At 46.0% G+C, this 26093-nt stretch overlaps 1 protein-coding gene across 1 annotated transcript in view; it reads right to left on the bottom strand.

Annotated features, from left to right (window-relative positions):
• The window catches only part of PDE4B (phosphodiesterase 4B), a 222592-nt gene that overhangs the window by 192250 nt on the left and 4249 nt on the right, over window positions 1-26093 (bottom strand). The window contains exon 2 of the mRNA XM_061364884.1: window positions 2134-2245. Coding sequence (XP_061220868.1) covers window positions 2134-2175 — 42 coding nt within the window. The 5' untranslated portion in view covers window positions 2176-2245. The remainder of the gene's footprint in view (window positions 1-2133; window positions 2246-26093) is intronic.

Raw genomic sequence — 26093 nt, forward strand, 5'->3', positions numbered from 1 at the left:
AGACTTTTCCAAGCCCAATTCTCAGCCTCCCCAGATCCCTTGGCTCACTTCCCTACAAACATCTATCACTGCCCTCTCCCACCCAGCACTGCATGACTTCAGAAAGACTGGTTTAACTTTCCATAATCAGTTGTTATGTCCTCATGACTGACTGTGAAGTAGCACGAGTCCTCCATTGCCTGGCAGTTTCTAATGGAAAGTGTTTTCTGTTGTCATGAGACATTAAACAGCTCTGTGGTACCATCGACTCTCTTTCCTCAGCAGAAGACAACATGGCAAGGAAAGACAAAGGTGGCAGGAGAAAGGTACATTACCAGTTCTCCCAACTTCCCTGCTTGCTTGTCCATTTCACAACCATGTGAAGCATCCAGAATGGAAACAACATGGCCCACATCTACTTTAGTCCTTGCATATAGTCTGAACAGACATTGGTGCAGATCCATGAATTTACTAAAGCATCACCATCATAATGGCCTAGATAGAACTTTAAAATATTTGGCATGCTGTGTTTCCAAACATATGCTTCACTGATCCAAACCTGCTCTTGCCAGCACAAAATCAAGTCAAAAACACTCCTAAGAACCCCAGAAAGGAAAGCCTGCCTTCAATGTGAGAATCTGACTTAAGCTGCCACAGCTTCTCTGGGCACCCTGTGCCAGCACCTCAGCACCCTCACAGGGAAGAATTTCTGCCTAAGAGCTCATCTCAATCTCCCTTCTTGCAGGGTAAAGCCTTGTCCTGTCCCTACAGGCCCATGTCAAAAGTAACATGTGGTCTAAGAGTTTAAAAGATATTTATTGTAGGAGTGCTATAGATTGCTCTAACTATTAGGTTCCACTCCTCCACTGCGTTTTCTTTTACATTCCACATCATTTTCCATGTTTGGTGAGCCTCAGCTGTGACAAACAAGACAATTAAAGCTGCTGTTATCACACCATCAGTACAAACTGATACATCTCTCCAGAGAATGGGAACTAGAGTATAATTAATAAAGGATTAGGATGATGATTAGCAAGCATGGTAATGGAGAAACACGTGCATCATCACATTAGGAGTCCAGCAGCTACAGTGGGGAAGAGATGCTGAAACACAGAAGTATATATAAGTATATATAAGGAGGAAATTCTTTCCTGTTAGGGTGGTGAGGCACTGGAATGGGTTGCCCAAGGAGGTTGTAAATGCTCCACCCCTGGCAGTGTTCAAGGCCAGGTTGAATGAGGCCTTGGGTGATCTGGTTTAGTGTGAGGTGTCCCTGCCCATGGCAGGGGGGTTGGAACTTGATGATATTAAGGTCCTTTCCAACCCTAACTATTCTATGATTCTATATGAGTAGAGCACACGCACAAAGATGGGATCCAGAATCATAGAATCATGGAATGACTTGGGTTGGAAAGGACCTTAAGATCATCCAGTTCCAGCCCCAGTGCCATGGGCAGGGACCCCTTCCACTAGAGCAGCTTGCTCCAAGCCCCTGTGTCCAACCTAGCCTTGAACACTGCCAGGGATGGGGCATTTACACCACTTCCTTGGGCACCCTGTTCCAGTACTTCATACAGTAAAGAACTTCTTCCTTCTACCTAACCTGAGCTTCCCGTTTCAGTTTTACCCCATTACCCCTTGTCCTATCACTACAGTCCCTGATGAAGAGTCCCTCCCCAGCATCCCTATAGGCCCCCTTCAGATACTGGAAGCTGCTCTGAGGTCTCCACACAGCTTCTCTTCTCCAGGCTGAACAGCCCCAACTTTCTCAGCCTGTCTCCATACAGGAGGTGCTCCAGCCCCTGAGCATCCTCATGGCCTTCTCTGGACTTGTTTCAACAGTTCCATGCCCTTCTTATGTTGAGGACACCAGAACTGCACACACAGAACTGAGCTGCCTGCCCACATTACCCTGACCAAAGATGAGTAAAGAATACGCTTTGCATAAAACTCCTCTAAACTTGTTGCTTGGTTTGTTTTGAAATGTGCCAGGCTCATTTTCTGCTTATTGTATGAGCTGCAAACAACTCTAAAGAAATCAATGAGTAACCAGAACAAAACCAGCTGACACTTATGAAATAAGACACAAAACAGAAGTTTTTATCTCATTTTCATCAAGTACTGGGAATAATAAAACCTTCAGAAGAAACTTACCTCATCTGCAGTTACAGTCATGACACTTCTGCTTTTCTTCATTATTGAGGCTGAAGTGCTCCCCGTTACACAGAACTCTTGTTGTTAAATCCAATTTCTTCAGATGGGCCACCTGAAAGAAAGAAAAGGGATTTCTGAATGACAAACTCCTTTTGGTAACAAACTATGGGGCTAACTTCTAACACAATGGATTTATAACCTCCTGCCCACTTTCAGCAGCAGATGTTGTACAAGTGGAGCTCTATTAGTAAAAGGGCAATGCAATACTTAGTAAACCATGTTAAAAGTAACCAGTGCTCACAAGGCTTTGAGATCTCAGCAAGCCTTGAAACACCTCTACTCATACAGGATCAAAGCTACCAGGTTCTCCTTGCAGAGCCCTTTTCAGAGGTACCATATAGAAGGTTCCCAAGAACAGCTTGGGCCGGCTTTCATAGAAGGAATGGTATTTGTATGTGATTCAAAGATTTAATCATAACTCACAAACACATTTATTATTACACTGGCACATACACACCACTTCAGCCACTGAATTAGAGCCTTCTGTAAAGAGAGAGACCCTGCAGCCACTTTGAACCACATAAGAGTGCTAAAGGGAATGAAAGAGCCAAGCAGCTGAAGCAGCAGGGAAACCAGCACATGGCAACAGCCCCTTGGAGTGTTCCAGGCCCCCTGCCCCTTCTTGTTGTGGATTTAGTGCTCATAAAGAAGCTACATTCATGAGTACATAGAGGGAACACTGCGGACTGTGGGGTTTTTCTCTTTCTTTCATAGAATCCTAGAATGCCAGGTTGGAGGGACCTCAAGGATCATCTGGTCCAACCTTTCTAGGCAAAGCATGACCTACACTAAATGTCCCAACATCCTATGCAGTTGAATCCTACACATGTCCAGTCCTGGGAACCTACCACTTCCTTGGGGAGATTATTCCACTGGCTGATTGCTCTCATCAGGAAAAGTTTTCCTCTTCTGTCCAGTGGGAATCTCCCCAGGAATAACTTATGCCCATCTCCCTTCATCTTTTCCATGGGAGTCCTTGTCTTTTGAGTCTCCATCTTCTCCATCTTCTTTGTAGCCATCCCTTAAATACTGGAACATGGGGATAAGCTCTCCCGTGAGGCTGCTCTTCTCCTCAGAAGAGAAAACCCAGCTCTCTAACTTTCCTCACACATTGCCCAGCCCTTGGATCATCTTTGTGCCCCATCTCTGGGTCTCTCCAGCCCATCCGCACCTTTTTTCTACAGCAGGACCAAAACTGAACACAGGGGGTGGCCTGACAAGCACTGAGTGGGACAGTGACACCTTCATGTCTGCTGGTGATGCCCTTGTTGATGCTCCCCAGCATCCCATTGCCTTTCTCTGCTACAGCTGCTCACTGTTCAATCCTATGAAGCTTGTGTCTCCCAGGTCCCTTTGCACAGAGCTGCTCCCAGCCAGCCAGATCCCAGGCTGTGCTGCACTCCTGAAGTGTGTTCAGACTGCTGGAAAACAGGGCTGCCAGACCCTGGCACTGTGCTAGGTTAAATGCTATTTAGCTGGCACCTCTGTCTAGTTAAATCAGAGAAGATTAGAGAAAATAAACCAGACACGCTATATCAGGCATAGGAGCTGAATACAGAGGGGTTCCTCTGATCACAGGGGTGTAAGGACACTGTGGTCTCCAGGAGCCAACTGCTCATCTGCTCCTCCGCACACAAGAGCTGTAACAAACCTGCTTCCCTCTAAAGCAGATCACTCTTGGGTGGGGGAAAGAAAGAGAAAGGGAATAAGCCTCCAAGGGAACACCAGCACACAATGGCAGCGGCACAGGCACCTCCAGTTGTTTTCATTCCCTTTGGGTTCACCCATCCAACACACACATTTCCCTCCGCTGCCAGCCAAAGCATTCGGAGCGCTCAGATCTGTGCCAGACAGAACTGGCTGCCATTTCAGCACAAGTGCCAGCACACAGGGCTGCACATTCATCCTGTATGGAGCAGCACTGGGAGAGAGATGAGGGGTTGGTCTTCTAAAGCACCCCCAGAGCTTCCCTCTGGAAGAGGAGGAACTGGGCATCCAGGAGCAAAACCAGAAAGGGCTCAGCAATGCCTCCCCTCAGGGTCCCTCTCCTTTCAGAATCCATCGCTGACCAACACCAGAGCCAGGCCAGTAGGATGAACATCCTTATGGCCTTACCTAGAGCTCTCCTCTCATGGCAGCAGGCTACATGGATGCTCCAGCTAAGGAATCAGGGTGGGTTTAGACATTACAGCAGCAGAACAGCTATTAAAATCCTGACTCTTGGCAAAGTTACTTCACTCTGCAAACTTTATCTAGCTTTGGATCCATATTACAATCGATGAGCAGGCTCAAAGTAAGAGAAATGACACAGAAACCCAGATTGGAAAGGACCTCAAGGATCATCTGGTCCAACCTTTCCAGGCAAAGCATGACCTATACTAGATGTCCAGCACCCTGCCCAGCTAAATCCTTACAATGCCCAATGTTGAGGAATCCACCACTTCCCTGAGGACATTATTCCAGAGGGTGGCTGTTCTCAAGGTGAAAAATTTTCCCCTTGTGTCAATGAGTCATTACTCGAACAGCAGCATAAAACCATACTACAGTCCCAGAACAAAATTCCACACTAAGTTTAATGATTTTACCATTCTTCATCAATTAGGAGAAACTAAAAAGAATCCAAACCTGACATCAGAAAGCAAATTAGGTGACAATGTCCCACATATCATGCAGGTAAAGATGACCATAACAGTGGTATGTATGCATAGACTAGGAATCATAGAATCCCAGCCTCGTTTGTGTTGGAAGGGACCTTAAAGCTCCTCCAGCTCCAACCCCTGCCACGGGCAGGTACCCCTTCCACTGGAGCAGCTTGCTCCAAGCCCCTGTGTCCAACCTGGCCTTGAGCACTGCCAGGGATGGGGCAGCCACAGCTTCTCTGGGCACCCTGTGCCAGCGCCTCAGCACCCTCACAGGGAAGAGCTTCTGCCTAAGAGCTCAGCTCAGTCTCCCCTCGGGCAGGTTCAAGCCATTCCCCTTGGCCTGTCCCTACAGGCCCTTGTCCCAAGCCCCTCTCCAGCTTTCCTGCAGCCCCTTTAGGCACTGGAGCTGCTCTAAGGTCTCCCCTTCAGGAGCCTTCTCTTCTCCAGGCTGCCCCAGCCCAGCTCTCTCAGCCTGGCTCCAGAGCAGAGCTGCTCCAGCCCTCGCAGCATCTCCATGGCCTCCTCTGCACTCGCTCCAACAGCTCCACGTCCCTCTTGTGCTGCTGCCCCAGAGCTGGATCAGGGCTGCAGGGGGGGGTCTCCCCAGAGCACAGCAGAGGGGCAGGATCCCCTCCCTGAGCTGCTGCTCACGCTCTGGGGGTGCAGCCCAGCACACAGGGGGTTCTGGGCTCAAGCACACACTGAAGCTGGGTCATGGGGAGCTTCTCATCAACAAACACCCCCAAGTCCTACTCCGCAGGCTGCTCTCAATGGTACAGCATGACTATTTGCTGCCAGAAATAAATACATATTATGCTGTAACATGTAGACAAAATTCATAGAAATCAAGCAGAAGCAGTTGCATAATGAGGAGAACTAAGGAGCCTGTAGATCTATGCTTAATAGAGTGCAGCTTTGTGCTTAGTGAAGCCTAAGCCTGAGTTGTTCACTGCTGCCCTGCTGTGCACTCTGTGATGCCGACCACATGTGAGCTCACACTGTGGCATGTCCCACAGTGGGACTAACAACTGCAGCCCCCTCCTGAATATGTGTCACTGCACAAGTAAATAAATGAGAAAATACATTATAAAAGAAATACAAACACAAATATGTATCCAGGGAAACATCTCTGGGAAAGAAATCTGGAAGACTGAGAGTCAAAGAGCATCTCCCAAATCACACTGAACCTCAGGATCAGAACTGACACCAGACATGGAGAGATGGATCAGACTGTGAATGCCTGAGTCCTCCTATACATCAGCTTCCCTTCCCTTCCCTTATAAATATTTATCAATTTCTCAAAGTTTAAGCAGAACATGAATAATTATAACCCCATGTTTTGCTCAGTGTGGATTTCTGGCATTTCTGAAGAGCCTCCCAAGAAAGTCTAACACTTCCGTTAGTCACGAGGAAATTACTGCTAAAACCTGACTCATTCTTTACTTCTCTTTACGTAAAAGAGCTGACACCTGGGGGGTGGGGGTGGGGGGACGGACCAAACAAACCACCCCAAAGAGGCTTGCTGGGAAATTGTTCCTGTGCACATTTCCTAATTTATGCACTCTTTTGTTACAAGCAGTTTTTCTCCAGTACCCAAATTCACAGAATCCCAGCCTGGTTTGGGTTGGAAGGGACCTTAAAGCTCCTCCAGCTCCAACCCCTGCCACAGGCAGGGACCCCTTCCACTGGAGCAGCTTGCTCCAAGCCCCTGTGTCCAACCTGGCCTTGAGCACTGCCAGGGATGGGGCAGCCACAGCTTCTCTGGGCACCCTGTGCCAGCGCCTCAGCACCCTCACAGGGAAGAGCTTCTGCCTAAGAGCTCAGCTCAGTCTCCCCTCGGGCAGGTTCAAGCCATTCCCCTTGGCCTGTCCCTACAGGCCCTTGTCCCAAGCCCCTCTCAAGCTTTCCTGCAGCCCCTTTAGGTATTGGATTCTCCAAGAACAAACTACATCCCAGCAGATTGGTTAGGTGTGGGTAACAGGGAATCACAGAGCCCCAGACTGGTTTGGTTGGAAGGGACCTCAAAGCTCCTTCAGTTCCAGCCCCCTGCCACAGGCAGGGACACCTTCCACCACAGCAGGTTGCTCCAAGTGCTGCGGGTGTATCCCAGATATACCCCATTTTGCTGGGCCGTATCACAGGCAGGGTGTGAGGTTATTTCCTGCACCGAGCTGACCTACTTCTTCCACCTGAAGCTGTTTTGTGTTCAATGACCATGATTTTCACAAGTGATAGTAAAGGCTCCAGCAGCCTCAGAGTGTTAAAGCCTCATAGCAAAGGTATGAATTAGCAGGGTTCAATCCTGGCAGCTGGCAGTGGTGAGGAGAAAACTCCATGGACACGCGTGATGGAGCCTGCTTGTCCTACACACTGCTTTAAAAATAGCTATTCAACTCATCCCCTGTGAAAGCCACTATTTAAAGAAATTCCTAAAATGCCTCTCAATGTGCAGGTTCTGGAATGATTTGGAAAACAAGACACACATCTCACCACGTCACTGCTTACCCACCAGTTTGGCTTCTGCATGGGCAGGTTTAGAGCCACAGGGAGACAAGAGAAGCAGATTAACCCTCTCACCCCTAAGGATACCGCCTTCACAGTGAAACAGGGACAAGGCTGGGCCAGCAGGATGAGGGTTTTGCTGCTTATGTGGTGCTAGTTCTTTGGATTAAGAGAAGGTTTTGGCAAGCAGAGCTGGTTACCTGGCTCTCCTTATGCTCAAAGTTCTTTTCCTCCCACTTTCTCAAGGCAGCAAGACCAATGATTGAGAGACAGCAAAAACCAATCCAAACCCCAGTGAAACTCAGGTAATACAGCCCATCCTGCATTGCTATATCTGTTCCTTCCCAACTGCCAGCAGTGCTGGAAAGGCCACCATACACATTGCTGGGGAACTGTTTTTCCTAGCAAGAAAATGCTGGTCCATACAGGTTCAGCAGAACCTGAAGATAGTAAAACCAGAAACCCAAATTAATAAAGAAGCTTTACCAAGGAAAGCGCTGGCTGAAGGAGATTATCTGATCACCCAGATAACAGCATCGTGTGTGAGCTGGGATTCAAACAACTTGGTACTCCTTAAAGATCAACAAAACTTCACTCTGATGATCTCAGGTCTGTCTCTCCCAGACGAAACTCACGGGCTCTGCTTCTGGCTTGGAAACGGCACATGGTTCTTTGTAAGAAAAACAACCCCTGCATGGATTCAACACTGGTATAAATAGCAATTAGTACCTGAACAGTGATGGGCTTATGTTTTGCCTTAACACCACCAAAATGTGAGAGAATGCCTGGAATTGCTCCGAAAGTCAGTCTGCTTACAGGGAATGGAGGTCATGGCCAAGTGCCTGCACAGCACAGCAGCAGCCCCGTGTGGCCTGGAGCCATCCACCTACAGCAGGAACCAGCATGCACTGTGGGTACCAGCTGTACAGACAGCAGATACAGCTTCCAAGAAACAGCAGTCAAATGGTCCCACAGAAATCACATTCCCCTGGAAATACTGAGTTTCAGGAACTTCACCATTTTGTTTTTGAATCAAAGGGGAACGGCCTTAACCTGCCCGAGGGGAGACTGAGCTGAGCTCTTAGGCAGAAGCTCTTCCCTGTGAGGGTGCTGAGGCGCTGGCACAGGGTGCCCAGAAAAGCTGTGGCTGCCCCATCCCTGGCAGTGCTCAAGGCCAGGTTGGACACAGGGGCTTGGAGCAAGCTGCTCCAGTGGAAGGGGTCCCTGCCTGTGGCAGGGGTTGGAGCTGGAGGAGCTTTAAGGTCCCTTCCAACCCAAACCATGCTGGGATTCTGTGATCGTTCCAAAGCTGTGAATTACAGATTGAGTATTCAAACCAAGTCTAAATTAATTTACTGGTTTTAAGCAATGTGATAAAGCTGCAAATCTATCTAGGATACAAACCAAATGTACGTATTTTATTATAAAAAGAGAATGCAATATGTAGAATATCTGCAGAGCCACAAAAACCCCTTTAATACTCCCCTCCCTTCCCACATTACCACTGTGGGTAAATTATCCTTATTAAAAGTGTCTTCAGTTTCATTAGGAGCTTTCTTACTGTGCTATCACCAAGGTTAAGAGGATTGCAGCGCCTCATCTTTTCTCTGGCAACCTTGTCATTAAAGCTGAGAATAACCAAGTCAGTCTATTCCAGAAATTCCAGTAACTCTTTGACTTCCAGAAGAGGCTACAATGAGGTTGTCATTGCTCTTCATTTGTTTTAGTTATGACAGGAAAAATCAATACTAATTTGGATCCATCCTTACTTTGCTCACTGGCATTATGCCCAATGTGCTCTGCAGAACTCAAATGAAACACAAGCAACGTTTTTCACTATTGCTGATGAGGAAATAGCATCTTTCTGAGGGAACTCTGAGGCAGATGTTCATGTCCTGGCAGAAGAACTGTAGAAATCACTGTCCTCTTTCCATTACTCTGTTAATGACTTTTAAATCTTACATTTCTGAAGCCGTTTGTGTCCTATTGTGGTTAAATGCAATTTGAAACTCAGTTCTGACAGTATCAAAGAATACAGTTTAATGGTGCTACCTGCAGCACACAGAGGCTTTTCAGGATAATTCCTCAGCCAAGTGAAGCACACTATTAAAAGATGCAATTTATACCTTTCTGTTCCCTATGCAAATGATAGCACAGCCTCCCACTCCTCGCGGTGGAACTGAGCAGCATTCAGAGAGCAAAGAACAATTCTTAATAATGCTTTAAAAGAAAAGATCAGTTTAAAAATACAACTAAAAACATGATGGAAAATGCACACGAGGCAGATTTTCCCCTTTTAGATTGATAGTGGCTTCTTCATAAACAGACCTCTTGTATCCCTGTGTTTTTAGAGCAAAGGAACAGAATGCATTAAGCCTCACTGGTCTCCATAGATAAGGGAGATGCTGCAGATGAGGCAGGATTAGCATGTGCTGGATGAGCAGTGCGGGGAGCTCACTGTGTCACCACCAGCTACATGGCACTTGCTTCAAGCCACCAATTTCTTCCTCACCTTCCCCTAAACTCACCCAGATTTGCTCTAGTCCAAGAGGAAAAGTCCTAAAATCCTCAGATCTCTCTTTCCCTGCAGTTTTTATGGGAAACGCCAAGCTCAAACAGCCTGCAAGAAGGCCTTTTTCCCTTTCGGAGTCATGCAAAGCCGAACAAGGATCCCAAGCACAGAAGTGCACCACCAAGCCTACAAATGAAGATCATCCTCAGAAGAACACAACCTCCAGACCTCTTTGTAAGAGGAATATTCCTCACCATGAGCAAGCTGCTCTAGTGCGAGGTGTCCCTGCCCATGGCAAGGGGCTGGAACTCGATGAGCTTTAAGGGCCTTTCCAACCCAAACCAGGCTGGGATTCTATGCCAGTTTTTCCCTTCGGAAAAAGACTCAGGAATAGAGAGGAAAGATGAAATGCAAAATCAGAACAGCAAGAGCTCCTTAGATAACCAGACTAAAGCTGAGACCTGCAAAGGAGGAAACCCACCAAAATCACATGAAATTCTCAAGATGAAATCAGACCAGCTGCACAACAAGAGGCTGCAGGAGAAAGTTCAAAGCACCTATAAGAAATGCTAACAGCTTTATTTGCCCCATGCAAATGAAAGATTTGCTATAAACACCATTTCCACACTGCTCTAGAAGATTCCCCCACCCTGCAAGGAGCCAACACCGCCTCAATCCCACCCAGCCAGGCACACAGCCCTTTTGGGATTGTCTGATACTGTTTACACAGGTAAAAATCCCATAAAAATCAACAAGAATCTCCCCTGAGTCTCCCATAACCCTTCTTGCTATTCTACTTGCTTTTAAAACGGGAGATGAGGGGCTGAGAAAGGACCATCAGATACCCAGAAGCATCTCCCACCAGGAGAAGACACCAGTCAACATCTCTCCATGGTGGTTTTCTGTACCAGGCAGTCAGGCTCGGGCAGCTCCTGCTCATCTCACAGCCCAGCATCACAAACACAACTGAGTGGGCCATGAAACAGCACCTAAGAGAACAATTTAATTGCCTGAGGCAAAACCTATTCCATGGCCAATTAGAGTAAACGCTTCCGGCATGCTAACGGGGAGCTCAGCTTTTCTGACCACAGACACACACAGAAACTAAGGAAAAAGGATGCTCTGTGCCAAGGTAAACAGCTGCTGCATTCTCCTCCTGCCCCCTGTGTCATCTCTTCACCAGGAAGCAGGATTCTGCAGCTGAAAACCTGCCTTTTCAGATGGGCATCCCAGGCTCACAATCCTGTAAGGAATCCGAGGCAGGAGAAAGGAGAGGCTGGGAGAGACCTCGCCATGCTGTGAAATGAGTACAAAATGAGGTTACTTGGAGGGTAACAGCACCTAGCCACGCACGATGTATTGCTGCAGATGGGCACTGCTGATGCCCTTCTGCAGCATCATTTTTCTTAGAGAAATACAAAGGATTTATTTCTTAGATCACTGGGTTTGTGCAGCAGTAGCTGCTATTACTCTGTTATTAAGAACATCCCATGCTACAGTGCTTTGTCTCAGCAATTTCATTAAATACCCTGGCACATGCACATCATCTCTCAGGAGAAAAACATCCATATATCAACAGTAAAGACAACTGTTGTCTCAGCAGCTCCTACCTGGGTTTGGATACACTCAACATCGTTCCAACACTTCGCACCCACAGACCTCAAAGCACTTGGTGAGGGTGCTCAGCCTTAATATAGCAAACATTAATGCACAGGAAAAAACCTAAACTGACTGACTCAAAATCAGTTATGAGTCAAAGCAGAGCCAGAAATAAGGCAGCGAACCAGCTATGCTCACCACTGCACAAGAACACTCAGGAAGGAATATGGAAGCTATGTATAGAACCGATATTTAAGCCATGTTCTTTGCCTAACTCCCCTCTTCACTATTTATCAAACCCCAGTTACATCCTGGGGTTTCAAAAATAACTCAATTGTACATTTAGACCTAAGGGAAGTCTCTAAATGTAGGATTTGAGGTTTGTCAGGAGAACTGAATCCCACTGGAAAATTCATGCCTGAAAGCATCTGCTAGAACACTCACTTTGGAGAGCAAGTGGTTCATCAAATGACTCCACGTCCCTTTTCATACAGAAACAGTAATGAGAACTCAATTTCCCATCTCACCTGCAAAGGCAAAGCATGGCTTTGGAGGGTTAAAAGAGGATACAACTGCATTAGCCTAGCCTGGTCAACGACAAACTTGATTTATCCCAGGTTTTCTTCCATACCAGCAATTTCCAGAGTTACATTTCTGTGTGTCTATCCAATAAAGAAATATCCAGTGATAGGACAAGGGGCAATGGGTGTAAACTGGAGCACAGAAGGTTCCACGTTAACATCAGGAAGAACTTCTTTACTGTGAGAGTGTCAGAGCACTGGAACAGGTTGCCCAGGGGGGTTGTGGAGTCTCCCACATTGGAGATATTCAAGGCCCACCTGGACAAGTTCCTGTGGGATGTACTCTAGGTTACCCTGCTCTTGCAGGGGGGTTGGACCAGGTGATCTCTTGAGGTCCCTTCCAACCCTTGGGATTCTGTGATTCTGTAAAGAAAGAGATGAGACTAAAAGAAAAGCCTTTGCCGTTATTCAAAAACACAGGTGTCTTCTACCAACCACTGGCTATGACCACTTCCACTGAAATATTTCACTTCATATATCCTAAGAGGCATCTAAGGCAACATTTCTGTATTCTGAAAAACTAAGTTATAACAAGAGATTTAGACTAAAAAGCATGATTTACAAGAACACTGAAGCTTTCTTGTTCCAAGATCTACCCTTTAGCCAAAGCAGATGATACTGTTTCTTTCCACCACGGCTATTTTCTTACCTTCAGTATCTGAAGGTTTGCTTGTTGGGAAAACACATGCATTTTTCTGATTCCAGGATGAAACAATCAGCATTTTGTTGCTGAAGAAGGAAGAGTGCTTTATAGCTTTATAGTGATAGGACAAGGGGTAATGGGTTAAAACTTAAACGGGAAGTTTAGACTGGATATAAGGAAGAAGTTCTTTACTGTGAGGGTGGTGAGGCACTGGGATGGGCTGTCCAGGGAGGCTGTGAAAGCTCCATCCCTGGCAGTGTTCAAGGCCAGGTTGGACGAGGCCTTGGGTAATATGGTTTAGTGTGAGGTGTCCCTGCCCATGGCAGGGGGGTTGGAACTGGATGATCCCAAGGTCCTTTCCAACCCAAACTATTCTGTGATTCTACATCACTCTGCAGTTTCCTCAGAAATCAAGGCCTGCTACATCAGGTGAAAGTGGCAACACCAAAATTTTCCTCAAACTTCTCATTATAATTCCTTCCTAGTTATTTAAAATGCTTACAGACTTTAACCAAGTGGGGTGACGCTTCAAAGCCTGGTGCCTGCCCAATGCTGCATCGTGTGAATCACTTCAAAGAGTGCAATTAATGAGGACCTCACTGTTAGTCACCTCTATGTGCAGCATCCCCATGCTGCAGAACAAGGACAGACAGGCTGAGAGAGGTGGGCTGGTTCAGCCTGGAGAAGAGAAGAGGCTCCTGAAGGGGAGACCTTAGAGCAGCTCCAGTGCCTAAAAGAGCTGCAGGAAAGCTGGAGAGGGGCTTGGGACAAGGGCCTGTAGGGACAGGCCAAGGGGAATGGCTTGAACCTGCCCGAGGGGAGACTGAGCTGAGCTCTTAGGCAGAAGCTCTTCCCTGTGAGGGTGCTGAGGCGCTGGCACAGGGTGCCCAGAGAAGCTGTGGCTGCCCCATCCCTGGCAGTGTTCAAGGCCAGGTTGGACACAGGGGCTTGGAGCAAGCTGCTCCAGTGGAAGGGGTCCCTGCCCGTGGCAGGGGTTGGAGCTGGAGGAGCTTTAACATCCCTTCCACACAAACCAAGCTAGGATTCTATGATTATCATTTCACAGGGACCAGCTTCTTTTGTGTGCAGCACCATGAAAATTCTGTCTCTTCTGTCCAAGTTATTCAATGCTGAAGTAGCAAAGGGAATTGCAAAACTGGAAATTCCCAAACCTACAAACGTATGAGAGTCCCAGGTTGTTCAAGGCATGGTTAGAGGAATCTTAACCTAAACAAGAAAATGCCTACTGCACAGAGCTGGTAATTTTGAGTAATTAAAGCAACAGAAAACAGAGTCATGATGTCAAAAGTCAGTATTTATATCTATAGATGCAACAGCTGCTACCATTTCTACAGTCTCTGGCCTGTAAAATAAGAGATACCCAACTGCTGCTGAAAAGGAGGCTATTACTGTTATTACTACTGCTCTTCTAATAACAATGGTGGTAAAAGGCAGTTCCTCCTTTGCAGCAACGAAGCAAAAGGATGTATCTGAAATATTTGAGCTCTTTTCAAAAGCAATTCAAAACAGGCCACAGATTATTATTATGCACAACCTCACGTATCTTTTTTCCAGAAATAATTTTTTAAGTATTATCAGTACATTTTTCTTTCAAACTATGTTAGGGCAGAAGAATATGATGTTTTTGCTTGTTCCAATGCAAAAAAGTCAAAGGCATAAGGTAGGCACAAAATGACCTTTTTATGCCACAAAACATCAGCCTACGCAATGGTGTATGTCACAAGAGTAGTCTAACATTTCTATATTTCCCATTCTGAACTTACGATTTGCTTTCCCCAGACAGAAAATGCACTCCTCTGTCTGGACGGTGAAGTAGAATTTCCTTCTGGGCAGAGGAAATGACAGCTTCAGAGAGAAAAGATGTCCTGTGTCCTATATTCTTTCCCCATAACCAAGATCATGCACTGGGACCTGGCCTTGCTGCCTCTGCTCCTCTGCTGTAAGGCAGTGCTGCTGTACTGAGCATCTGAGAAGCGTGTGGAAGCTGCTTGGATTGTCCAGAGTCCGCATGTGCACATGATCATAGAATCCCAGCCTGGTTTGTGTTGGAAGGGACCTCTAAAGCTCCTCCAGCTCCAACCCCTGCCACGGGCAGGGACCCCTTCCACTGGAGCAGCTTGCTCCAAGCCCCTGTGTCCAACCTGGCCCTGAACACTGCCAGGGATGGGGCAGCCACAGCTTCTCTGGGCACCCTGTGCCAGCGCCTCAGCACCCTCACAGGGAAGAGCTTCTTCCTTATATCTTAACCTGAGCTTCCCCTGTACTCCTGTAGTAAACCAGCAGAATTGAATTACTGGGTGGTTTTTACAGCAGTGATTGTTCTCCCTGCAAAATTTAAAGCAATATATCAGCAACATCTTCCTTACAGTTTATACAGTGATAAAAAAAAGCAATCAGCTTTTCAGCTTGTTCTCATCATCCTAGGAGAGAGCAGATCAAAGAATCTCATGTTACTCAAGTAACAGAGTATTTCCTTGGGGGTTTTAGTACAACCATACACTTACCTCCAATTTCTGTACAATTAAATATAGAAGCATTTACCTTGTATGAATATACTGAACATTTCCACTGACTACATGGAGCCTGATTACTTTTAATCTTAATTGCTGATAGACAATGGTCACTTTGGATCAGAAATTAAGTGCTTGGATATCCTTAAATTTCATCAGGAATGAATGTGTACCCACAGCACATGAACTCCAAGTACACTTGAAATAACGGCATCATTAGGCCAGCTGAAATCAGACCACACTAAGAAGTCAGCACAGATTGTCCAACAGAGTCAGCCTCCCACCTGTGTATGGGGTTTTAGTAAATCCAAATTCTTATATACGTGAAAGCCTTTTTAATGCCCATTTTTAACTGAAGAGATGCAATAAATCACTATATTGACCAAGTATTTTAACATGACTGTAGACCTTCACACTACCAAACTGCTTCCAGGTTTAGAGTTTGCCATGATGCAATTAACTGCTCAACAAGGTCTACATTGTTCCTAAGGCAGAAGCTACACACAGTCATGGTAATTACACTGAGACAGCAAGCTTTGCTGCTTCAAAGGTTTGTTATGAATTCTGGATGCAGAATTCCATGCTAAGAACAAACCAGATTACAATGGCAGGACCCATCCTCCTGCCAGGCTGGAAGAAGCATCCCAGGTCTCTGCACTCTGTTATCCAGATGTCCCTGACATCATCGCTTGCAGAGAAGCAGGTAAATGTGTTCGTATCCATTGTGGCAGCAGCTGCATGGAGTGCAGATAATGAAATGAGAGATGCAAATAAACATTCCCACATCCACTCTACACAAGTGTTTTCTAACAAGGTCAATGAAAGCAACGTACATCCTTCTGGAGCTGTAAGAAGATCCCAAGGAGGTTATTGGGAAAATTCCCTTTTTTGCAACCTCATTAGATATCCTTCTTCCAGGGGACCTCCAAAACTGAGGTGGTGGACACAAGAAGCCCAGATCCCTATACCATGAAAGAGCATCTCAGAAAGACCAAGTGTTGTTAACCAGCACCACTTATTCTGGGTGAGTTTTGCCAACTTTCCTCCAGGATCACCGGACATGCTGCATTAATACAGAGATACACACCAGGAAAACCACATCCTGGTTTTGAAGCAGACAGAATAAACTCCTTCTTCCTGCTAACAAATATGCTCAGGGGTGGTTAGAGTTTTACACAATGCAACGTGCCTACAGCAGAGCCTCCTGGGGCACGGATAGAGCAGAGATCAGGGATAAGGATGCTGCCAGCTCTCCCTATGTGGGCTTCCAGATCCCTTCCCCCAGAGCTGAGTCACTCGGATCATACATTTTAAACCTTACCAGTTACTATAACAACTTAATGGATTTCTTCTTGATGTTATTAATTACATTCACTTGAATCTGTTCATACAGGAGTTGGGAGGAGGCACTATGTGATAGCTTCTTCTTTCAAAAGGCTTTTACATTCCAAACTCGTTCCAACACTCAGGTGCTCCTCCATAAATCTGCTTCCACTGAGATAAGGAAATGCTCAGATTACTTCCTTTAAGAACTCAGAACAGAGGGAAAGGTTTTCTTCCCCAAACCAAGCCAGATGCCCACAAACAAAGCTGTGAAAGATGCACCCAGCTGGTTTGCTACAGAAAACATGGTGCAAACCACAGCTGTAACCTGGCTGGAAGCGCCATTTATAACACATCCCACAAGAGAAAGACTGAGCACTTTGCAAGCAAAACCACTGAGAGCCAAAGCAAAGAGGCAGTCAGGATCTAATTTATTAGGTCTACACTTCACAGCCTCAGGCTATGAACCCTGAAGCAGACACCTACTGCTGGAAATGGGAAGAAAATGTAAGAAACCGGAGGCAAATCCTAAGGTCCAGCAGCATTGCAGTGTACAGAATACACAGAATCAGAAAATCCCAGCCTGGTCTGTGCTGAAGGGACCTTAAAGCTCACCCAGCTCCAACGCCTGCCACAGGCAGGGACCCCTTCCACTGGAGCAGCTTGCTCCAAGCCCCTGTGTCCAACCTGGCCTTGAGCACTGCCAGGGATGGGGCAGCCACAGCTTCTCTGGGCACCCTGTGCCAGCGCCTCAGCACCCTCACAGGGAAGAGCTGGAGGAGCTTTAAGGTCCCTTCCAACACAAACCATTCCAGGATTCTATGATGCTCTTTTCCTTTCCCCAGAGCCTGGAGCAAGGGGAATCACCTCAGTGCATCCCTCCCTCAGGGAGAGGCTTCTCAGCAGCCAGCGAGTTAGCTTGGCTTGGGAGACAGCCCATGTATCCTCACAAATGACTGTGGGCCTCTGCGATAGAAGATCTGGCTGATTCCCAGAGAGTTATTAAATGAAAATTCCAATATCACTTTATACACTTATTTTTGGAAATGTGTCTACTTCCTACTTGAAAACTAAGTCTTATTTCAGTGCCAAACCATAAGCATGGAGAGAAGAACCTGAACTTCCCACAGAAGATCCAGAGTGCAAGGAGGAACCTGAACTTCCCACAGCATGGATGAGTCGGGAATGAAGCATTCCAGCTACCTTCTCCATTTAGATTTATCCATTTTAGCTGTACAGAACTGAACTCATCTGCAGAAGCATCGCCACGCAGCACTCAGGATAATTTTAACCCCACAGACATATGGAGAACACTCCTTTCACCCTCCTCTGCAGGAAAAGGAAAGATGATCTGAGCCTACAGACTTCCAACAGGAGAAAAAAACTTCTCCAGATACTTGAAATCAGAAAACTTCATGGAAATGATGATAATGGTTGTTTATATTTACAGTGTAAAAAACATGCACCACGTTTAATCCCCAATTATGCAGTGACAGATACAAGAACACAAGGAGAACAATTTGATGCTGCTTGCAATTCTTGATGTCAATAAAGTAGTTTCTATGAATTTAATTACTCTGATTCTAAAGTACCGCTTTAAACACCTACAAATGCCCTTTCAAACCCTCTCATTGTAACCATGCTTTAAGAAAACAATACTGAAAGCACACGTGTGAATAAAACCCTGTGTGAAGCAGCTGTGAACCACATTCTGGCACTTCAGAGCATTGATCCAGGTTCAGCTCTGCTTGCTCCCAAAGACACAATATCAATACTGAAACCCAAAATTGGTTTTGTTTCCTGAAAAGCAAAAGCTTTCTTCAAGCAAATCTGCTTTATACAACCACAAAGTAACTGGTAGAAATGAAAACAGAATTAAAGGATTAAAAGTGCTCTGGCACAGTGATGGAATAACTACCAAGTACAGACGTATTTATCCTGAACTCCTGGAAATGGGACTGTCATGGCTCTGGGAAGAAGCAGGTAGAGCTTAAGATGGTTTTATAACCATCATTTGTGTTTTCCACAATCCACAGCTTATCTGCAGACTGGAAAGATCCCCTGCACTGCTCCCTGCACTGTAAGGTACTGAACATAAGGTCAACAAGTGCAGCAAACCCCTGCCTTCAGAACCAGATGATACGCAGACTCCACTCACACTGCTGTATCAATCCACTCTTGTTACCTGGCGGGGATCCACCTCTTAAAGAGAGCTGAAAAAAACAAATTCAAAGTTCTACCATTACCCAGCCTTCTCCATGCAAGCAAACTCTGCAAAGATGAGCCTGGCCCCACCAACTCTGATGGAGAAGCATCCATTTCAGTTCACCATTTCCTCACTGGTTTTACATTGGTATACTGTTAAGACAAGTGCTGGTGCCCACCAACATGCAGGTATTTAACCCATTACACAGCCACGAGACCTACCAAATAAAGAAACAATTAGAGATCTCTGCAGAGTAAGATGGAAAAAGCAATAGCTATGACTACTCCAGGGATTGCAGCATATTACAGACTAACCATATAGTGAAGAATGGGAAGGGAGAAGGGCTTTTTTTTCTGGGGGCTGGTTGCAAATGCATTCTCTGATGCATTCAACCACAGCACAGACAGAAAAGGGCTTTCACAATAGACGAGTTGTACAGGAGGAACATGACTACTGCTACCCTAAGGTGAAGCAGAAGAGGAGCAAGTGTGTTTTTGCAAGTGTGTTTTTGCTTGTGAAGAGGCATGTAGAAGCACAGGCCATTCGTTGGAAAGGAGCTTGGAAGATAGAACCATAGAATAGTTTGGGTTGGAGGAGACCTTAAAGCTCATCCAGTTCCAACCCAGTGCCATGGGTTGGAGGAGACCTTAAAGCTCATCCAGTTCCAACCCAGTGCCATGGGCACGGATGCCTTCCAATAGAGCAGCTTGCTCCAAGCCCCTGTGTCCAACCTGGCCTTGAACACTGCCAGGGATGGGGCAGCCACAGCTTCTCTGGGCACCCTGTGCCAGCGCCTCAGCACCCTCACAGGGAAGAGCTTCTGCCTAAGAGCTCAGCTCAGTCTCCCCTTGGGCAGGTTCAAGCCATTCCCCTTGGCCTGTCCCTACAGGCCCTTGTCCCAAGCCCCTCTCCAGCTTTCCTGCAGCCCCTTTATGCACTGGAGCTGCTCTCAGGTCTCCCCTTCTGGAGCCTTCTCTTCTCCAGGCTGACCCAGCCCAGCTCTCTCAGCCTGGCTCCAGAGCAGAGCTGCTCCGGCCCTCGCAGCATCTCCATGGACTACTTGAGCAGGTCCATGTCCCTCTCATGTTGGGGGCAAGATGTCTCCTGCTTGTTCCTTGTTTTACAAATAAAACAATGGCACTCACAACACGCAGCCAGAAGCAATTCCTCCTGATAGCAACAACAAGGAGCAAACCACAACAGCAATACCTGGGGTCAAGGAAGAGAAGCAGTATTTTATCCAGCACAATTCACGAAAGCTTTTTACTGATGTGCACAACATCAACAGCAGTTTGCTTAGAGCTAAATCACTATTTCTTATCTTAAAGCTTCTCTGATTTTACACGAGTCTAAACAAATACCTTCTGTTTTGCTTATCAAGTACTTCCCTTTACTATACATAACTGAATTGAGATATTCATTTCATTACAGCTATGTTACACGGCAGGAGCCCTGCACCAGAACAGCACTAGTCTTGTAGACTAGTACATGTACAAAGTATTTTCCACACTGATGGTGGATGATTAAGAAATAAGGAAGGATGTTAAAGAATGTATCTTTCTCCTTCCTCCTAGTTAGCTACTTGTCTGTGACCACATTATTTTCCCTCTTTTAAATATATATGTAGCTTTGTGTATATGCCAGCAGACCCCTGAAGAAAGCAAAGCATGAGGTGAACATGTATTTATTTTCCCAGTTCTTATGCCTGGCTTCATTTGAACACTGCTTGTTATTGCCTTTCTGAGAAAAAGCATTTCAGATCTTCAACTGAGATTTGAACTGATTCATCAGTGACTTCCAAGCAGCTTGGAGAAGGAAAAAGGCCCCATTGCTCCTCCAGAAATGAATAAAAATGAATGAAAAAGCAACACAAGGTTCAACTTACCTACAGAACAAGGAACATTGGACACATGGCATGTAAAACATCAAACCTTTAACAGTGTGGGGAAGGGATTTCAGGATACCAGACCATTAGGCATATGCTGAAAGGAAATGAAAAGCTTAGAATGGGAAAAGAAGATCACCAGATTCATAACACTGCCAGGCTCCTGATGATCCTGCTTAGCCAAGTACTTCCCTTTTGTTAATGGTTTTCATCCATCTGTAAGTTACATATATACATAATTCATCAGGAAAGTGCAACGAAGAGAGGTTATAATAGAGATTTCAGAATGCATTCCAGAAAGGAAGTGAAAAAATTGAGTCAGAGAAAAGAAAGAAGAAACCATGAAACCAACTAAGGTATATTCACATCTCCCAACCCCATATACCTGGGAAAAAAAACAGTGGGGAAGTACCCCAAGAACTGCTACAGCAGAATAGTGTTAGATAGCAGTAGACCATTGGCCTAAAGCTTCTTCATGATGCACCTCTCTTGGAGCTATCTCAAACAAGAATCTGTCCTAAAATCCCCAGGGTCAACAAGATGCTGTTACACCCCATCTGCCCCTCCAGCTCTGTTCTGGCTCTGCACCTCACCCCAAGGCTCCCTGGAGAAGCCTCTATAGCTTTCAAGGATGACAATGATGTGACAATTTTCCTGCTCTCCTTAAAGGGTCCCAAAAGATGTATCGTGGATATCCATAGAGCTTTCTCCAGTGTGAAAAGGAGCACTTCTTATTCCAAGCTCTCAAAGTAACACTTAACACATCATGCTTCTAAATGCTCTTTGCCTACAGGCTAAGAAAGCTGGGGCTCTTCAGCCTGAAGAAAAGGTGCGTGGAGACCTCAGAGCAGTTTCAAATATCTGAAGGGAGCCACAAGGATGCTGGAGAGGGACTCTTCATCAGGGACTGTAGCAATAGGACAAGGGGTGATGGGTTCAAACTGAAACAAGGGATGTTCTGGTTAGATATAAGGAAGAAGTTCTTTACTGTGAGGGTGGTGGGACACTGGCACAGGGTGCCCAGAGAAGCTGTGGCTGCCCCATCCCTGGCAGTGCTCAAGGCCAGGTTGGACACAGGGGCTTGGAGCAAGCTGCTCCAGTGGAAGGGGTCCCTGCCCGTGGCAGGGGTTGGAGCTGGAGGAGCTTTAAGGTCCCTTCCAACACAAACCATTCTAATATTCCATGGTTCCTTTGTGGACCCAAAACACCAGCAGCCATTTGCAGATGAAAAATGGAGAATCTTGTGCTATTTCAGTGACAATTTTCCAAGCCAATGCCTACAGCAATTGCAAATGTTATACAGGGATGCCTTTTCCTCTAGTGGAATGACCAAAATAGGCAGTGGTGGGTTTAGCTCTTGCACCACTTGTGAGCTGTACGATTAGTATTCCTGAGCATGCTGTGCATCCCGAGAACATGATTTTCTTTGAACAGAATCCCACCACACAGAAGAAGAGGAGCAGCTTCACCCTGAAGGTTTCCGTATGTTTGATACTTATTTTCTTCTCAAGAGCTCTTGTGAGGCTGGATCATTTTCTGTTTCTTATTTGGGTTTGTAGCTTCGGAAATGGTTACTACTGAGAATTAATCACTTTGGATCCCTCTCTTCCTGAAGTTCCTGGGTTTGCTGTTTACAAGCACTCATCAAAGTACCCCTGTTGCAGGGAGCTCCGTTCCAGATTTCTCTCTCACATTTAACAAGTGCTCTGGTAATTTCTGAAGGGGTTTTGGGTCCTGTTTATTCAAGTGCTGTGCAGTCTATTGCTTCCTCCAGCAATTACTGAATTACAAAAGCATGAATGAAACACAAAACAACTGCAAGAATTCCTTCTGAATCTCAGCATAGTTCTGTTCCTTCCACCAACGCTCTGAAGCAATTCTTCACTTGGCGAGCACCTTGCAGACAGGAAGCATTCACTCCACACCAGTCTGCATGACTCAATATTAAGCTTTGTTTAGCAACAAGAAGGTTAGAGAAGGTTCTCCCCCATAAGGGAGATTTCTCCCCCTTTCGCTTGACATTTCATAGTGTACTTCCCAAAACTGATTCTTATACATTGGTGAGAAAATGCTGCAGCTCCAACAACTCCCAGGCTTTTTCTGTGCTGCAGACAGGCACTTCATGTGGATTAGTTTCCAGAACAAACACTGTTTCTTGCATGTGTCAGTGGCACCTGAGCTCACACACGGCCCCAGGCAAAAGCAGAAGGAAAATATGATGGTTCTTTACTCTAACAAAGGAAAGGGTCAAGGTCTTGTTTACAGGTTTAGAAACACTGTTGTGATAGAATAACATCTAAAAGAGTATTGACAGAGAAAAGCCTTTGCATTAAGCTCTCACTCCAGCTCTCTTCGCAGCTTCCCTGAGGGAGCTCTGTAAGAACTCAGCAAGAGTATTGTGTATGAAACGTTTCAACAGGTCGAGTTTCCTTCTGGGTTTGGGAGAGCTGAAACTTCCCTTCCAGACACGACTAACAAAGCCATCCTACAGCAGCAGCTTATTCACAGCTCCCCAGTCTTCAAGACATATTGTTTCACTGAATTTATTTTAGGTGACCTCTCTTTCCCCTTTCCTCTCTTCCTACTTCTGCACTTGTAGCGCAGAGCTGCTGTGTGTTGTTCTACAAGCTGTGCCCTCAGCAGCTTGTGAAAAATCATTCTTTCATTGCAAACATCACACAAACAATCCCTGCCCTGGATGCACAAATTGAACAGTATTTGAAAGAAAAGGTTTTAGTAACTGCTGCTGGTTACCTGTTAGTCAACCTTGTACCACCTAGTATGCTTTAACTACAGTCATGCTATTCTGGTGCTGTGCTGCTCAGTAGTACTTCATACTTGGAATCACAGAATCCCAGCTTGGTTTGTGTTGGAAGGGACTTTAAAGCTCATCCAGTTCCAACCCCTGCCACAGGCAGGGACCCCTTCCACTGGAGCAGCTTGCTCCAAGCCCCTGTGTCCAACCTGGCCTTGAGCACTGCCAGGGATGGGGCAGCCACAGCTTCTCTGGGCACCCTGTGCCAGCGCCTCAGCACCCTCACAGGGAAGAGCTTCTGCCTAAGAGCTCAGCTCAGTCTCCCCTCAGGCAGGTTCAAGCCATTCCCCTTGGCCTGTCCCTACAGGCCCTTGTAAGCCCCTCTCCAGGTTTCCTGCAGCCCCTTTAGGCACTGGAGCTGCTCTCAGGTCTCCCCTTCAGGAGCCTTCTCTTCTCCAGGCTGAACCAGCCCAGCTCTCTCAGGCTTATATTTTACCATTTGGAAGGCACACATTTTACCACAAATAGCTGCTATTCCCTGCAAAATCTGCTGCTTAGAATCAGGTCAAAAGCAGGGTATTATCAGCTGTGCTGCAAATAATTAGAGAGCAAGTGAGCACATATTAACTGTTCAGCCACTAAGTCGAGTCAGTTTAATGCTCTCCACAGGCAGCTGTTTGCAAATAAAGTGTATATCAGCAACTAATATCCAAAGTATTTCCCAAAAATGCCATCGAAGAGTTTGCATCCTCACGCTCCCACTGAAATGCAGCCCAGACCTTCCATGTAAATCAAAACCACTGAGGAGGTTTTTCCATCCTCTTCCTAGGTATCACCCATGACACTCCAAAGAAACATCAGTCACCTCAACTTCTCTGCTGCACTGCAAAGGATCCTGGTGGCTTCTCTGCTTTTCTGTTACCAGAAACTAATTTAACATATGATAAAGTACATCATACACTGGAATTCTGGCATTTCATCAACTCCCTACAGCCCACAGGAAAACAGAACTGCTGCAAGGTTCCTTGGGCAATCAACAGCAAAATCAAAGAGGTTTTCGATCACCTGAGAAGATGGTCGATTCAGAACATCTGCATTAACTAGTGTTTCAGCTATAAAAAGAGACTTAGAAAGCCTCAGCCAGCTTTGTGCTTTCATTTTCAGAGAATGGAATGTAGAGAGGGGAAAAATACCTCTGAAGAGCAGCAATAAGGATTTGAAGTCTTCAATGATACAAAAATCCATGAGGCTTGCAGCTCTTTACGATCATCTTTCCTGTCCAGACAGGATATTCCTCAGGCTCCAGCTTCCCAGGATGGTGTCCATGCTCTGGTTTGGAGGCCCCTCTCGTCTAGGCACCAAGGGGGTTGACTCACTGTGTTTAATGTTGGATGGTGAACGCTCCACAGGGGTAGGACTGCTCTAGTTAAACCTGTGATTTGTGTCTATGAAAGGAACCTCTACATTTATTCCTAAGGCTAAAGCCAGTAGGGCAAGGGACAAGTGTCTTGATTTACTGGCAAAGAAGTATCAGTATGGTCAAGGGTTCGATGGCCTCTCTCATGGAGTGAAAGCTCTACAAACATTAGAGCTAACACCACTTGCAGCTCTAAGGAAAACAGTCTCTGTTACTGTTCACAAGGGTGACAGCCTAATGGGAAACATAAGATCCAGGTTTCCATTACAACTTGCTACGCCTTTAACTCTAGCTCAGCAAGGCTGCTCATCTTCACAACCCATCAAAAGACATTTGCCTACTTGGCTCCAGCCATCACAATGTAAGGACCATAATTCAGCACATTTCTTAGTGGGTTAGCTGCACCCATTTCCAACCCAAGCTCAGAAACCCAGCCGTAGCCCTATCTGTGGCTTTAACCATTGTCTAGTCAAGACTTGTCCTACAAGGCATTTCCCCCTGTTAGTATCAGCCCTTACTGCTGTTACAGTCATCAACTCACAGTCTGCCAACCCCTAACCCTAGTTTTAATCACATTATCACATGTAGCACTGTACCCATAGAAAAATACACCTAAGCTCTCATCCCTTTCCCAGTGGCTTTTTTAGGTTGTGTCGCCCTGACCTCTCAAGCTCACCAGAATCTACTGCCACTTCAGATAAACCAAGTACAACTCCGTATCATGCACCCACCTCATTCTGTGCCCAAACACCAAATCCATTCCAGCCTCATTTCACTCTCCTACAGCTCCTCAGGAACCATTTGTTTGTGCTAGCACCAACTCTAACCTGTCTCTCAACTCCCCAACGATTTAACAGTAAAGATGTTCAGCCCATAAGGTACCAAGATTTATAATTCTACCCCAAACTAGCCATATTAAATAACTCAATCTATACAATACCTTTGGTCTACACTGTCCCAATTTCCAACCTGCATTTTCAGTATCATCAAGGTTACCCTTACCTCTTCCAGACACTGAACCTGCACAGACCTCTCCAGATGTCGGTCTGTCCTAGCCTAGCTTCATGCTTCCATACAAACATAAAGCAACCCTGCTTGCTCTAATGGAAATGGATTATCAGTGTCCTACCCACACCTGATAATACTTTCCCCCATAACGGGACACCTTCCACCCCACAGCAGGTGAAAGAAGGCAGAGGTTGAAAGAGGAAATCAAATGCCACCATGAGCATAAAGCGCTATCCAGGCCATGACGCAGCTTTTGGTTCCACTTGCCTCCTCATTCCCCATATATATATAGATAT

The sequence above is a fragment of the Neopsephotus bourkii genome, unplaced genomic scaffold (genome assembly GCF_033783945.1).
Source record: "Neopsephotus bourkii isolate Nb327-2 ecotype Australia unplaced genomic scaffold, CSIRO-AGI_Nbou_v1 NB_1250, whole genome shotgun sequence".
Lineage (NCBI taxonomy): Eukaryota > Metazoa > Chordata > Aves > Psittaciformes > Psittacidae > Neopsephotus > Neopsephotus bourkii.